Below are 16,080 nucleotides of genomic sequence, written 5' to 3'. Positions count from 1 at the left end.
CCATTGCAGGAGCCTGTACTGTGTTCTAAATCCCAGATCATACGTCGAATGTAGGGCCAGGAAGGAGCCTTGGCAATAAGGGCCTAAGCCTTTCATTGTACACGTGAGGCCGGGGACGTGAGAGTGACATGGGAGGTCGTGCTGTGGGCCCACCACCTCCAGCACAGAAGCTCTCCTTAACTGAATGAGTGTAGGCTTGTCGGTGTTGAACAGCATCTCTGCGCAGCTCTGTCAGGATTTCTGAAGCTCTGTACTAGCTCCTTGGTCATTCCAGCTTTAGATATTTGCCCTCTCAATACATCACTAAACAAACCAAACCTATCATAGACCCAAGGAGCTGTGTATTTGCCCCCACAAGCCTTGTGGATGTGGCACCCCTAGGGGTACAGTCCTGCTTGCTGGTGACAGTCCATGCTGTGGGTGCTGAGTGACTGGTGTTGATGTGTACCTTGTCCCTCCTTTGACCAGCGTGGTTTGAGCGTCACCTTCAGTAGCAGGTTCATCCAAACTGTGGGTCCCCCATGTTCACAGCCCCACGCTCCAGGGAACCAGAGTCCACCTGGCCATAATCTTTCCCACTCCAAAGGCACCATTTCTTGTCCCTGGTTCATAGTTGGAGAACATCTGCCTCTAAATCTTAGAGTAACAACCAATCTCCGTATGTGGCTGAATTTCCATGAAGCCATAGGGCAAACGGTCCAACCATTGTTAGCTGGTCTCTCTTCACCTCCCCGCTTCTTTAACCTAAGGAAACTTCACTGAGACGTCTGGAGAGAGAAAGGGTTCCCGGCTCTTGTGGGCTTTTGTTTATGTATACAGATTGTAGAAGCCGATGTTGTCTTGTTAGTAAAGTGCACTTGGTTACATAACCTAACGTAAACAGACAGACCATATAAGACACTGTGTGCTGAATCTGGGTGTAGCCGACAGCCATCTTATTATAAAAGTGCATATATCTTAGGCAGCCTATTTAGAGACCCTGGTTGACTGCAGATGAAGCAGAGAAAAAAAATTCTTCTGGAACCACTTGGACTTGGCAAAGATGATTAAAAACAATAATGACTTAGGAAGCCCACCTTTGGTTCTCTTCTTTGCAGAGGCTGCAGCAGTTAATAGTTCTAACCTCCCCTCTTGAGAAGAAAATGAAGTCTTAAATCAAGGTCTCACCATCTCCTTTTCATTATTTTTCCCTTTTGAGATCAGACAGTAATCTCTATAATTTGTTATACTTTTTCTGACTCCCTGAGCGAGGTTTGGGTTATTTTGATGACACAATACAATGTCTATCATTTTGAACATTTGTGTAGTTAGTTTTAGACATTTAGCCTTTAAAAGGGCAGGGAGGAGGGCCTTTCCGTCCGTCTGTCTCCGATTCTCTCTACATCCTGTTTTATGTGTGGTTAGATCAGCTGATGAGTCATGTGATGTTTTGCTGCTTCAAATGACAGAAATAGAGACTCAAAATAACCACACAGAGGAGCATCTCGAATGTTTACCAAACATGTTGCTCAAAAACACGATTTCCTATGGTTCAAATGCTTTTTATGAAAGAGCTGTGTGAGGGCCGTGTGAGAGGGTGGCTGTCCAGAGAGGGGGCGGGGCGGCTGGTTTCAGGAAGCGGCTGCAGGTCTAACACGGAGGGCTCAACACTACAAATTGCCACGTCTTATAAAGCCCTGCTCATTGCAGGACTTGGAACATAAAAGGCCCCGTTTCCTGGACTGCGCATTGCTTGACTGATGAAGAGTCGTCCAAGTTCAGAGGTCAGCTCACCTGCAAAGTAAGAGGCCAGAAACCCTGGCTGCTCGGTGCATGTGCTGTCCTGGGCACTGGTCTGCTTAGAGATTTCCAGAAGTAAAAAGATTCTTAAATACAAGAAAATATTTCTCAAGGGAATGCATTTTAATTACAACAATATAAATACTTCCTATTTTGCAACACACGCTCTCACTTTCCCTCCCACTCCAGTTTGAAAAAAAAAATCCAGTCTTTAAATTGAGGTGTTTCTAGAAACTAAGAGTACGAAGAAAGTTGCTCTCTCCCTGCCCCTTCCTTCCAGAAGAAAAGACCCCCAAAGGACGAACAATTAAGAGCGTAGGGAGCTATGGACTTTTTTCACTTCTTACTCTCAATGTATCATTGAATAACTTCTCTGTTATTTGGGAGATGTGATTATCCCAACCCCAAGAGAGAGCCCAAAAAGGCTGCTTATGAGGACCACAGAGCTGGCCCCTGGTTGGGACATGCCCTGGAGTCTGGAAACTCAGCCCAGCTTGACGGAGCTGGTCTAGGGTGGAGCCCCAGGGCCTCCGGCCTCCTGGACCTCCCACCCTTTGCCCCTCCCAAGCTTATTTATTGGGAGGACGCAGAGAGTGAAAAATGAAATGCATTTATTACCATAACGAAGCCTACTTGGCCCCATCCAATATATCCTAAACCAACACTACAAGTTTCCATTTCTGAGTGTACTGGCCATCCATGGAACCCACCAGCTAGTGCTAAAACACAGAACACAGACACAAACACGAGACAGAGAAGAGGACTTTTGGGACAAGACATGCTCAAGGCAGGTGGCAAGGGGACGTGCCTGGCTTCCACCCAGTGATGTAAACCAGCGGCCTTCTGTGTCCAAATTAAAGAATCCCAAACAGGTGAGGGGTTGCGGCCGACATGCCAACCTCTTGCACACGCCCTGAGCCCCGTGGCCGGCAGATCCATCCCTAGCATGATTTTTCCGGAGCAAGCCTTGCCTGGTTCTTTCTCCTCAATTCTTGGGTATCTCGCTGATGCCCAGCACCACGGAGATCCCACTAATTGGAGGCAGAGCACACGGCAGCTGCACGTTTAGAATGACCTTGCACATGCCCCTCTAAAAAGCAGAGGCCACAGAAGGAGCTCTGAGCTGGGCTTGCGCAGAGAAAACCCTCAACATAGAAAGACTGCTTTGAGCTGCCCAAACCCACTTCTCAGCATTTAAATTAAAATCAGCTTTCTGCCCCTGGAGTTTCAGATTCTGTTTGTCTACAAGCAATCACTCCACATTGGGAAAGTCACGTCTGAGCTTTTCATGGTCCTTGACATGAGACTCTCGCAGGCACGGTGCCCTTCTAAATATATCTACCAGCTGAGCGACTTGCAATAAAAAAGAAACCTGTGTTGGGGGGAACATTTCTTTGGTTGGCAAAGTCAAAGGAGCGCCCCTCCTTACTCTGAAAAGTGGGAAGGAGGAGGGTCCCCCCCCCCGCTTTCAGCATCCTTTCCCAGCCGTGTTGGTTAGAACAGATGCAGGAGACTCTGCCAGTGACAGGTTTTCCTTTAGATGTTAAGGTGTGTTTGTTAGGCCGTGACTTAAGCAGCCCAGGTGAAGGAACTGTGTGAGGGATGGTGTGCTTCAAGGAAAGTTCTGGATTCTGGACATGTCCTGCACAATCCCAGCTCCACTGTGGTCTGGGTCTGCGTTCTCTGAAACTCTCAGGAAATACTGTGGCCCGTGAATCTTTAACACCGACGGTGTCTCTGAAGTTATAATGACATATTCTAGTTGCATAATGAAGAGTCTAGTTGGCCTTGCCCTGATTTAGAGGGATAACAATTGCCTTTTTCAATTTGCTCTTTAAGCTCCAGCCCCACAAGTATGAAATAGTCACACGTGTTAAAAAATACTGCTGTTGTTTAATTTTCTAATCATGTACTTTAAAAAAGCTGATACAAATAGATTTTTTCCCCCATCTTCTCAGATCTGCCCCTGAAACCACCTCAAAACTATGCATCTTAATTTTCAGCACTCATATGTTTGGAGGAGAAAATGCTCAGAGGAAACACGGGGGGATCTGTCCCCATGGTGGGCACACCCAAGGGTCCCTGGGTGTCCAGAAATGTGAATGCAACCTCGTGATGTTCATGGCTGACTTTCTGCCCTTACAGTCTTTTTCTATGAGGAGCAATATGATGACACAGCACTGAAAACAATAAACATAAAAACTTGCTTTTTTCTTTCTTTTTTTGCCCTTCCAGCATATAGTTCCATTCTTACTATTGTCCGCAGCGGCTGACCCATTTATACCCATTACCCATAATGAAAAATAGTTCTCTCGTCATTTACTGATCCTTACATTTATATACAAACGACAGACTGTAGAATGGCTGCAAATAAGATACAATGTTCATCGGTACAATATGTTTCAGCCTTTCAACCGCAGGTAGGATGAGCACACGAGCAATCCCTGTATTGTATTAGAGACATTTTATTGAAAATGCGAAAAATAGGAAATGTATTATAGCCTAAAATAAATTACATAACATATACAGTACATATTTATATCTTTAAAATATTTTTGTTTTTAGGTTCTTTCAGTCTAGGATTTTTACTAAATCAAGAATTTAGTGAACCGTGTCCATAATTTTTTAAAGAAAAAACCCGCTTTCCAAAACTTAGAAAAATATACTGCACTAAATGGATTTCAAATGTGTCATTTCAGGGAATATCACATAGTGACTTTGCTCTCGTTTATAAAATGTCTTGCTTTGTCGTGTGGCATGAGAGGGGAGTACCGAAGTACACTCTGGATTACCTGTACCGCATGGTTATGACTAAGAACGGCAGACCAGGTGATAAATCTACTTCAAAAGTTACGATACGGCGACCTGGCGTTAGAATGCTAGATTATGACTTAAAGCTTCAGTTCACTTTAAAAACTAAAATGTAAAGTTAGAATGCTCCATTTCACTTGCTCTAGTGCCATCTTCAGGAAAGGTGAGTGAAGAACAAGCCTTCAGGGGAAGTCATGCCGAAGGATGCTGAGGTTTGGAGATGCGCTTTTGCAACAACTTTAAAAAGTTAGCTCGAGTATGTATACAGCAGGGCATGGAAAGCGAGCGCTCGCTCAAATCTAGGAAAACGGGAGGCGAGATGAAATGCTAGCGTTCGATCGTGTCTGTGAGCTACTCCCATGGCATCTCAAAACCTTCCTACAGGAGATTCTTTCCATCCACCTGTCCAGCGCGTTCACAAATCCGTTCCTCAGTGTGAACGGCCACTTCGGGCTGCAGCCTGTCGCTGACCCACTGCACGTGGGTAGGAGACAGTTTATGACTCCAGGGTGGAAGGCCACCAGGGTTACATCTCTTTGTACAGTCATGTCACCGGGAAGCTGATCAAAGAAAGCTGAGTTGATTCTTAAGAGACGCAAAGGGACCACCGGGTAAAGTCTGTGGCCTGCTGGGCAGTGGTGGCCGAGGGGCGATGGACAGCACAGCCTAGTCCTTTGGTTCCAAGTGGAGATTGTCCGAGGGAGGAGGAGACAACCTGGACTACAAGGCAGCGATGTCTTTTGGGATTTCATGAAGCGGGGGGCATGAAGTCAATTGTTTTGTTTGTTTTTACAAAGCAATGGCAAAGACCATTTTTTAGGTCTCCACGTCAGTGTGAGCATACCCAGTATGCCAGAGAGTTTACCTGAAACCTTTAGATCAAGGCCTCTTTCATTACCAAAACCAAAACGAAACCAAAAACGGAACAAAACATGACGGGACAGGAGATGCTGCTGAAGTGCCATCTCAACGTCCCTGCAGAGCCCAGGCGTCCCGTGCCTTATTCGTTCTCCTCTCTCATTTCTACGATGTCTGTCCCCTCCTCTGCTGGAGGTATGTCCGTCATCGCCGAGTCTTCCCCCTCAGCGGCTGTCTCGTTCTCCATCTTCTTTTTCTAGACCAAAGAAGACTCATCAGCATGGGGCTGTGACAGAGACACAGCACAGCTGGAGCCAAGAGCAGGGAGAGGTCCCGAGGGTCTCAGGGGACCCCTGCAGACTTGGGTCTTGTTTATGGTTGGGGGGACCCCACTGAGGCTGCATTCCCTTCAGTTTGTTCAGCAGATTCCCTTCAGTTTGTTACTCGGGCGCCAGCCCTGTGCCTCGCATTGTGCTAGGCACTTTGGGGGATCCCGTCTCCTGCCCGGACAACCCTCCCCGGGCCTCTGGAAGGCATGGTGGGCTGATGGACACCTGCTCCTGCCCGAGGACACCACTTCCCTACAGCCCCTTCCAGCAGTGGCTGTGCTCTCCCCACCACTCCCCACCCACCTCCTCAGGCCATGCGCATTCCTTGGGATCTCATGTCTTTGAGTATTCCTCTCCTCTGGTCCAGCCCCAGGTTTGCTGTCATCCCCCACCACCTCCCTGCTTGTCGCCTGTCCTAATTCCTCGTGACTGCACTGCCATGTTGCCTGCCTTGCAATAACTGGCCTCTCCATGCCTTGACTTCTTCTCCTTTGGGAATCAGGTTCTCCAGCGCCACCCCCGCTGCTCATGGGCTCCCCGGAGACCTTGTCAGTATCAACACCTCAGCACCACGGACAGGCCCGCTTCAGGGATACCATCCTCCACCTCCCACCGCCCCGCCATCTGGCCCCTCCCTCGAGGACTCTGTCCCCACAATGCATGGACCGTCTGGTCCCCCACCCCTCTTTCATCACCTTAAATGAAAGGCTCAATAATTATAACCCCTTCCTTGCCCCTCTTTTTTTAAATCATATTTGCCAGGCAAAACCCTGACCTTGGTTAGGTCCAAATCCACCCACTTCAGTGTGCACCCCCTTCACCCCGGCCGCCACAGGTCGGGGAGCCCACAGTGGTGCACCCCAGAGATCCATCCTTGGACCCCTTTTCTTCTCTATCCCACTCACTGTCTGGTTAATCTCACTCCTCCTCTGCTGATGAACAATGTCAGATGCATCTCCTGCTCCCTGAGTATTCATAATCTCAGAAAGAAAATAAATATACCCCCCAATAATTAGATAACCCTGCAGGATAAACTAATTACATGCTAACTGGTATGGGGTATGTAAATACTGTGTGTGTGTGGTGGGGGGTTAGGAAAGGCTTCCTGGAGTGGGGTGGCACCTGGGGCAGAAGGGGGACAGCATTTGCAGAGGCAAAGAATGGGGAGAGGGTGTCCTGATCACCCAGCATTTTCTAGATTGGTTACCTGTTAGTGATAAAGTCTGAGTTTTTAAGGACTGAGGGGACGAATTTAGTTGCAGGGAGAATCACCTTTATAGGGTTTTCTCACATGGTCAAAACTATTATTTAGTTTCTCCATTTTTTAATTCTCTAGAGGCAACAGTAGCAGGCAGGACTGTAGACATGTATCCTTTCACTTGTCTCCCCTGAGAAATACGACTGCCTTTGGAAGCAAGGCAGAGTGTAAGGAATAACCTACATGATAACATAATAAGGGATCCCCTTGGTATTAACCTGACTGAGTGAGGGCTGAGCAACTCTGGCTGTGAGGGTTGCTCATGCACAGAAGGGGCTGTGGAGTCATGGTGAGCAGTGTGGGTCCAGCTGAAGGACGGGATGAATGTGAGGTGTCACCACCATCGCCCCCTGCTGGGGCCCCTTAGGGAGCCACTCAGGTTTTCCCACACCTGGGAAGGGGCTTTGCAGCCATGGCAGGTGTGCGGTTCTGTCGCCACGTCTCACCTGCTTCCGATAGACGTAGCACGCTGCTATGGCGACCATGGTAGATTCTCCCACAAACCCTGCGAGGAGGGAGCCCACGCCCAGGGTGGCTCCATGTACCCTGGGGATGAGAATGCAAAGGCCATTTGTCTGTTAAAGTCACAAATAGAGTCAAAACCCAGCCGAAACCCAGGAAAGGTGCAGACAACAAAGGGACCAGACAATCTCATTCGAGATCTACTGGTAAAGGCTGCACCTAATAAATGGTCCACCTGTGTGGGGAGGGGGCCTGGACTCTGAGCCGAGTGTCTCCCATGCACCCCCAAGTCTCAGCTCAGCTCCCAGGAGACTAGGAGCTCCTGAGGACAAGGGCAACACCCTTTCTCCCTTTTAGTTTTCACCTTCCCATACCTGCCAGGCCTAGAAGGTGCTCAGTGAATATCGTGTATGGGCATGACCTTGAAAGTACTCTTCTAGAATGGGTCTCAACAGCCTCCCACCTAGTGCGTGCCCAGGCAGAGAAGCAAGACATCATTCTGCATTTCTAATTCTAGATATGCTCGAGGATCTCACAGGAAGAAGCAGATTTAAACTTTTGGACAGAGTACTCAGGTGTCAGAAGGACCCACAGCCCCAAACCCCCCGATGACATACCCCAGGTAGGGCAGGACCACGAGGCTGGTGATGAGGACGATGATCCGCAGCACAGAGCTGGGGGCCAGGACAAAGGTCTTCTTCAGGGTCATCAGCCACCCAGTGAGATGGGCCCTCACGGTGACTGAGGGGAGAGCAAAGGGCTTATCAGCAACGTCCTGCTTCTCCCCATCCTGCAGCCCCTGGGGCCCTGGGCAGCACATCAGAGGGGCAGCCGGCTGGGACCCAGGCCTTGCTGCTGCTGCTCTGGGCTTGTCACCTTATCTTCCTGCCAGGGCGCCTGGTCCCTGCTTCTGGGCCTGTCCCCACCTCAGCTCCTGCCTCATCACAGCCCTTAGCATCTAGATGGCAGCTTGTGGCAGCTTCCTTTCTCCACTCTGACTGCCATCTCCCAGGGTGACTGCCATCTCCCAGGATGACTGCCATCTCCCAGGTGGCCCTGGCTTGCTCCTGGGACACTCCTGTCCACTCCCACCACCTCCACCCCCAGCCTCAAGGTCTATCATTCCTCCTAGAAGAGAAAACTCAGAGAAAGGCGATCAAGGTTGATTCTGGGTGAGGAGAAAAGCTGGACCGGAAGCCAGGTCTTTCCCACCGACAGCCTGGGGGAGGCAAGGAGACTCGAGGCGTCAGTGAAGAAAAGGGAGCTGCTCTTGTTTCACTTCCCGTATTTCCTCCCTGGCCGTCCCTGACTGGACAGCAGTCATCTCCCTCTCTCCTTCCCCTCATCGCGCCCACCCCTGTGTTGATATGTGGATATTTCACAAAGACCTCTCAAAGCCTTCCCTGTCCCCGGCTCCCCATCCTGATTTGTGAACCATAGGAGGGCGGGGCAAAGGAGGGGCTCGACGGATGCGTGTGAATTACTGAGTGACTCTGCTTTTGGGAGGCACTGACACCCTGTTAGCAGGAAGTGCCCTGAATGTTTAGATGCCATCTGACATCCAAAGGCGTTTAAAGAAGCCTGAGGCCTGGTCTTTTATCCCATGTGGCAAAGGCCTTTGGGGGGGAGGAAGTGCTTACTCCTGGGGTAAAAACTCCTGTCCATGGTGCATTTGGAGGAGAATCTGCTGTCTTCTTGGTCTAACAGTGTGCACTGCGCGCCCCAGCGTTGAGGCGTGGTATTTAAGAGGCACAGATACATGCTTGGGTTTGGCCGAGGGAGAGGGTGCACAGGGGGGTTGCTAATCTGATTGGCCCAAACCCAGCAGGTTGCAAAGACACATGGGGCCCGGTGGCTGTCTGGAAGTCCTTAGACTGACCCGTGAGGAAGTGGAGTGGAGAGGAGATTAAAGGCGAGTCCCATCCTAGTCCTAGCTGGAGACCTCTGTGGCCTCCAGCCCCTCCTTGAGTCGAGTCTCGGGAATGAACGACACGTGCCTTAATTTCCAGCAAGTGCAGCCTTCCCTAGGTGATGTCACTTCCAAAGCTTGGCTCCCCCAGAGTTCCCCCCGACAAAGACCAGACACCACCCTGTGGCTGTGATCTTCTGTTCCTCCATTTCTGCCACAGCTGGGAAGGGGACCCCTGAGAGACCCAGCCTCCAGCAATGCTCGGTGTCTAAAAGCAGGGGTGGCTGTGGCCCGACTCAGAGACAGCATGGGGCTGGCGGGTGCGCCATTGGCCTGGCCTCGGTTGGCTCCACGGCCCATTTCTTAACCTAATTGTGGCTTTGTCGATTCTGCCTCCTCAGCTGAATGATTTAGTGGATTGTTTTGGCAATAACATTTTGAATAGGCAACAACATGCACTTGGTACAGAATGTAAAAGGTGCAAAGGGAATCCAGTACAAAGGTCCTGCTCCCAGGCCTGACCCCCAGGCCCTAGTCCTGCCTTCCAGAGGCAACCACTGTTGGTGAGTTACTTCTAGAAACAGTACGTAGACATGCAAGCACTTACTATGAACTTATATAAACAAACATCATATACAGATATACATATATATGTGCGATATATTTATTATAGAAAAGACCAAATAGAGATCAACTATTCGGCAGCCCCCTTTTCTCATTAATCTAGAACCACCTCATTCTTGTGCAGTCTACCTCATACTACTGTATCAGTTTGGGAATTTTCAAACTGGCTTCTATTCTGGCGATGGGCATTTTCCTCTCTGGCCATCTGCCACCCGGCCTCAACTCTGCCCCCGGACCCTGCTTTTCTCCATCAGTCCTTCTCCTTTGTACATCTCAAGGCTTTAGCAGTCTACTTTCTTTCTTTCTTTTTTTTTTTCATTTTACTTTGAATTTACTTTAAATCAACATACCACAAAATTGGCTTCTGAGTGTACAGTTCTAAGAGTTTCAGTACAGGCACAGGTTGTGTAGCTGCCACCCAGTGAGGGTACAGAACAGTCTATTGCCCCTTAAAACTTCTCATGCTATTCCCTTGGGTCTACTTTCTTCTTGCTGTGTTTGCAACTGCTGTCTTTTAAGAAACAAATCAGGCCTGTTTGATTTGTTTCTTGAACTTAACAACCAACTGGATAGAGTCTTTGCATCTTTCTAAGCCACTGTGAAAATTTTACATTTTTCTTTGGGACATGATTGCAAACATTTCCAAAGAAAGAACATTGAATCGGGCGTGAGGGTCAATAGGAATTTTTCTTTCATTCTGTTTTTCTTTACCTGGAACCGGGAAGAAGGAGAAGATACGCAAGGGGACGACACAGAGTTCTGCGAAGGCAAAGTCCACTCCAATGATGTCTATCAAGATTTTCTCGGAAACGTTGGGGGTCCAGAACATGACAAAACAGAGCTGGGGGGAGAAAGACCGTTGGCAGGTTGTTAGGAAAAGGCATAAATGAGTGAAATGAGAAAGTCAGGTGTTACGTGACCCCGAGGAGCTAGGAGGGAGGGCAAACCTGCCCAGTCTGGTGGTGGCACACCTGTCCTCGAGCTGCCACCGCCCTGCTCTGCTCTCACTTGCCCAGCCCCAGCCCATCTGCCACATGTGCCCCAAAGGGACCCCGGCAGTGGGGCAGATGTGGCAGTCTTCTGAGTGGGTAACTGGCCCAGGGAGACAGACCAATGTGCTCTCATGGAAGGCTTAACTAGACTGCTAAACAGCTCAGTCAGTTCAGGGTGAACATGTTTCTTAATGTAATGTTTACAGCTTGAACCAAATAATAAAAAGTGACCAGAAAGCAATTAGAGGTATGCAGAACCACACTGAATCAGCACATCTCATGAAAAAGGAAATAGTAATACTTAGATTAATTACAGGTCTAGTGAAGAGAATTAGAGACAATAGCCACAAAATTTGGAACGTTGGAAAGCAGATGAACAAGTGGTCAACTGACTTAACATACAAGAAAATGGAATCTTAAACGGACAGGGGAAAGTGGAGCTGTCTCCTGCCCTTCCCATCTGCACAGATCAGGGAAGGTGGGGGTGAAGGCTGGGCCAAAAGCAGGCTGGTGGGAAGTCTAACTAGTCAGCAATCTGTCCACAGTTCTCCTCACACAGCAGGTGACTGTGCCTCCTCGAACTGGGGAGTTTAGTCTCTGGATAAGGTAACAGTTGAGGGCAGAGTTACTGCACACAAAACAGAGGGATTAAGGGAAGGATGACATATCTAAGGTCCCAGCCATCTTCCTCTATTCAGCTCCCAGAACACAGGAAACCAGTTGAGTCCCCACCAGGCAGGAGACCCAGAGTGGTCTCTGAGGAATCTGACCAGCCCAAGAGAGAAGACCCAACATTCCTAAATCTAGAGGCTCCTAATGAGGTGGCCCAACCCGACCAGCCATCAGTGAGGCCCCCAAGGGATAAGCCTCACCCACATGTGCACAGCTGCCCACCGACTTCTAGTGCCCCACCTATAACAATGAGGAGACAACCAGGGATCACCAGACTTTGAGGGAGGCCTCTAAGATGAAGAGGCTAAAACAAACAAAGAGTGAAAAAGCTTGAAGGAAACACAGACAATGCAGAGAGAGAGAGAAAACTTTTCCCCATTGATTTCTCAGAGTGATGGCAGAAGATACTGCATCCATGAAATAAGAACTGAATGGAAATGTTATAAAAAGACATTTAAAGGACAAGAAAGTACTTCTAGGAATTAAAAAGATTAAATCAGAAATGAAAACTTCACTAAATAACAGTAAGATAAAGTTGAGGAAATCAACAAAGATGGAGCAGAAAGACAAAGATATGGGAAGTGTATGAGAATGGATTTAAAAACTATAAATAAAGGACCAGTCTAGGAGGTCCAACATTCAAATAATAGGAGTTCCAGAAAGAGAGAACAGTGAAAATCTGAGAGCTGAAAGATATGAGTTTTAAGACTGAAATGGTCTATCGTATGGACATGGCATAGTGGATGAAAAAAGACCCAATGGGCATGGTGTTGAACAATGCTGGGGGCAGAAACAAGATTCTAAGAGCTCCCAGCTTTAGACAGCTAGAAAGCCAGCACTGAGAGATGACATGGAGCAATAGTTTAGGAGGGAAAATGATTCCTATCCTAGTACTCAAAACCAAACTGTCAATCAAGTGTGTTTAGAAAAAAACATCTTCAGATGGTCAAGGCCTCAACACTTTTTAAGATGCCACTGTGGCTATAACTCTGCCAAAGCAAGGGAGTCAGAGGAAGAGAAAGGAAGATACAGGATCGATCATGAGAAAAATGCACAGGGAATTCCTGGGATGGGGTAAGGGGAGATCCTGGGAGGGCCAGGACAGGCCCCCTGGTCGGCTGATCCACACTGGAGCTGGTCTGAAGGCTCTGCAGGACAATACTTTGAGAAGCTGAACCAGACAGGATACCTAATGTGTTTGAACACATGAAAGAGGATTTCCGCAATGGAGGGAACATGTGGGAAAAAATTAGTGGTAAGTACACAGACGCTAAAAAACTTATAATTAAGACAATGATTAAGTCCATGGAAAATGAAACATTGTTTAAGAAAGGAAGGGAATCAGGGCTCAGCTGTGAGAGTTACCATAGTCAGAATCCATCACGAGTTGAAGAGGGGGACTCCCGGAGCAGGGAAAGGAGAGAGGGCAGGTTGGGAGAGCAGCTATTGGTGCTAACAATCTCAGAAAACTGACTTTTTAAACTTTGTGCGTGTGTAATTGATTAAAAAACCCCGAATTTAAAAATATAATGATACTGCTTTGGAAGAGAATGTTAAAAACATGCAGTTTTATCAAATATTTCTCTCCTTCTCTTAAGATGCAAGTGACTCTTCTCTGAAATGAAAGTGCATACGTTACAGAATGAATTACAGTCATGTAAAAACAGAATGCTGAAATTTTAGACTATACCATCCTTTAGGCTTTGGGTCAATTATGTTTCATGGAATTTGGCGGCTCCTATTTACTATGTCATGTTGAAATATTTTCAAAAATACTTTGGAGGATCTATTACAAATAGGTTTCACTTTATAAATGTGATGGAGCTTTTACTCTATCATATATTTTTCAGACTCTGGGAGCAGTATCCCACTGGTTTTCAAAAATGACCTGACACCAGTACTCACATCCCATCTTTGACATGAAGGGAAAAATATTTCCTTAGCTCTAGCAACTTGGTGCTCAGAGACTTTATTAGCTAGTGGCCTGGACAAGTGGCCCTGTCATCATTTCCCATGGCAAACCTGCCCGTTTGAAATGGTGAGGCATCACTCATGCCTACAGCCCAGGTATGGTGGCAATTTCATATTACGACTTTAGAACAGTACTGAGCGTGGCAATGGGACACAATGCATTTCCCAGACAGATCGATCATCCCTCCTTCCAAATATTTTCCATAGCAGTAAAACTAAAGAAAGAAGATAAGCAAGCACTGTCCCAAATCAGGTCTTGACTGGGGCCTTCGGACCTATGTAGGGTAAGTCATGCTGTTTTTCCTCAATGGCTGGAGTGAGATGCCTCGGCCACATTCCTCTAAAAACTGAAGCTTCCAGGAGAATCACTGGCCTGCTTATTTATTGTGCAGCCAGCGATGATCTGAATGTTGAGATATGCCTCATGCTGCCGATCTCTCTGTGCTTTGCAAAATACACTGTAAAATGGCTTTTAAATTACAACAAACCAAGGATGAGGAGAGTGTAATTGCAGTCAGACAGGATGGTGCAAGCTGGCGAAGCCAGGTAATTCTTCCCTCAGGCTTCCCCGAGTGGATAATGTTCACCTGGAGAGCTTTCCCTGCCTTGGAGGAGACGATCGGTGACCTCGGGAGGAGGGAGTCTAATCTGAGGACACAATGATAGTGAGCCGCCCAAATCATTGAGACAATTTCATAGATATCAAATCAATTAACTGGGGTGGGTGAACACAGTTATGGTCCCTTGAAAACGAAACGTTCAGTTTCGGTGGATCTCTACTAGAGCTTCCCAGGAGGGAGGCTCAATATTCCATTTCTGGAATTCCAGAGTATGGTTTGCCTTGGTACCACTACACCACTCTGTTCTCTATCTGCTGTCTGTGCCAAGCAGACCCTAAATGCTCCAGACAAGGCCACAGGCCACTGAGGAGCTCCTCCAGAGTCTTCAGCCACACACAACTGGAACCTAGACTGGGTCTTCTAGAACAACGAAACTGGAAGCTGTCAGTCTAGTCTGGGGCTTGAGCAGTCACGGAACGTGAGGGAAGGAATACTGTAAGTATGGAAGCTTCCTTTCTTCTTCTCCCTGAAGTCTCTGAATTCGATTCTTTGCCTTTGCCATGCTTCCAGTATGAAAATACTCCTTGCCTTGCAGCAAGTTCCGAAAAAAGTGACTATTCCTCGCATTGCCCAGAAAGGAATCCATGCAACGTAGAAGGAGGTACAGTGTTGGTTAAGAGCTGCAATACCTATTTGCAGGCTGACTTTCCCAAAGAAAAGTGCTGAGCCCTAGCATAATAATCAGACCCAATTTAACCAGTCTGTTTCAGAAAACAAGAAGCTTTAGAAGTTAAGTTAACACAGAATATGCAGGAAAAGTGTCATCTAATGAGTTCACCCAGCATAGTCTTGACTCAGAACTTGCCCTCCCAGTTGACCACAACATGCTGTGTTCTTCAAATATTTGCAGAGCCTAATGATGCTGACTTTTCCAAACCAGGACACAAACCTAATAAACTACTGACAATGAACATGATTTGTTCCTCGGAGCAGCTGCAGGGTTGGGTTTTCTACTGCAGAGCCTGCTGTCAATATTATCTCATTAGGAAGCAGCTAGCAAAATAGAACCACCCACTCGGTGCCCAGATCTTGGTTTTTCTATTTATTCTCCAATAAAAGGAACCAGGGCTTCTTGGAGAAATGGCTCATTCTAGGACTAGGGCAGGAAATCTACAAGATGATCAGCCTGAAGTAATATGTCAGAGGATACAGGAGCCCAGCAGAAAGAGCTCCCAATGGCCAAAGCTGGAACAACTTGAGCTACAAAATAAATAATGTAGTATTGAATTATCACCCACAGTATACAATGAATACCCTTGAGTTCACACTGACATAAATAAACAAATAGGGAGAAATCTCTTGCATAGAATTCCAACTAATTTATGTAGATACTCCCGTCTCAGGGAGGTGGAACATGCCTCCCCACTCCTGAAGTGTGGGCTGGCCACAGTAACTTCCTGCCAAAGAGAGCACAGTATGGAAAGGGGGAAAAGTACCTTTATGGCATAGAAACCTGGCAAATATCATCTCGGCCAGGTGATCAAGGTCAACACGATCAATGATAAGGCATGTTGATGGCATTACTCTTGATAAGACGTGAGGAGAATGGTACTTTACCTATGTGGTCTTCCTCCCCCAAATCCATAAGCCCAGCCTAACCATGAGAAAAACTCAGACAAACCCAAACTGAGGGACATTCTATATAATACCTAACCAGTATTCCTTAAAACTGGCAAGACCACAAAAACAAGCGAAGTCTGAGAAACTCTCCAAGAACAGAGGTGGCAAAGGAGACAGGATGATTGACTGTAATATGTAACTTGGATGGGATTCTAGCACAGAAGCAGGACATGGG

General features: G+C 47.5%; 1 protein-coding gene across 1 annotated transcript in view; it reads right to left on the bottom strand.

The window, feature by feature from the left end:
• Positions 1 to 4,083: 4,083 nt before the first annotated feature.
• ANKH (ANKH inorganic pyrophosphate transport regulator) overlaps positions 4,084 to 16,080 on the bottom strand; it is a 139,210-nt gene continuing 127,213 nt past the window's right edge. The window contains exons 9-12 of the mRNA XM_046671154.1: positions 10,742 to 10,871; positions 8,115 to 8,238; positions 7,482 to 7,581; positions 4,084 to 5,704 (exon numbers count right to left, since the gene is read on the bottom strand). Coding sequence (XP_046527110.1) covers positions 5,591 to 5,704; positions 7,482 to 7,581; positions 8,115 to 8,238; positions 10,742 to 10,871 — 468 coding nt within the window. The 3' untranslated portion in view covers positions 4,084 to 5,590. The remainder of the gene's footprint in view (positions 5,705 to 7,481; positions 7,582 to 8,114; positions 8,239 to 10,741; positions 10,872 to 16,080) is intronic.

The sequence above is a fragment of the Equus quagga genome, chromosome 9 (assembly GCF_021613505.1).
Source record: "Equus quagga isolate Etosha38 chromosome 9, UCLA_HA_Equagga_1.0, whole genome shotgun sequence".
Lineage (NCBI taxonomy): Eukaryota > Metazoa > Chordata > Mammalia > Perissodactyla > Equidae > Equus > Equus quagga.
The sequence above is the reverse complement of the archived record's forward strand: the minus strand, read 5'-3'. Positions and strand labels throughout refer to the sequence as shown.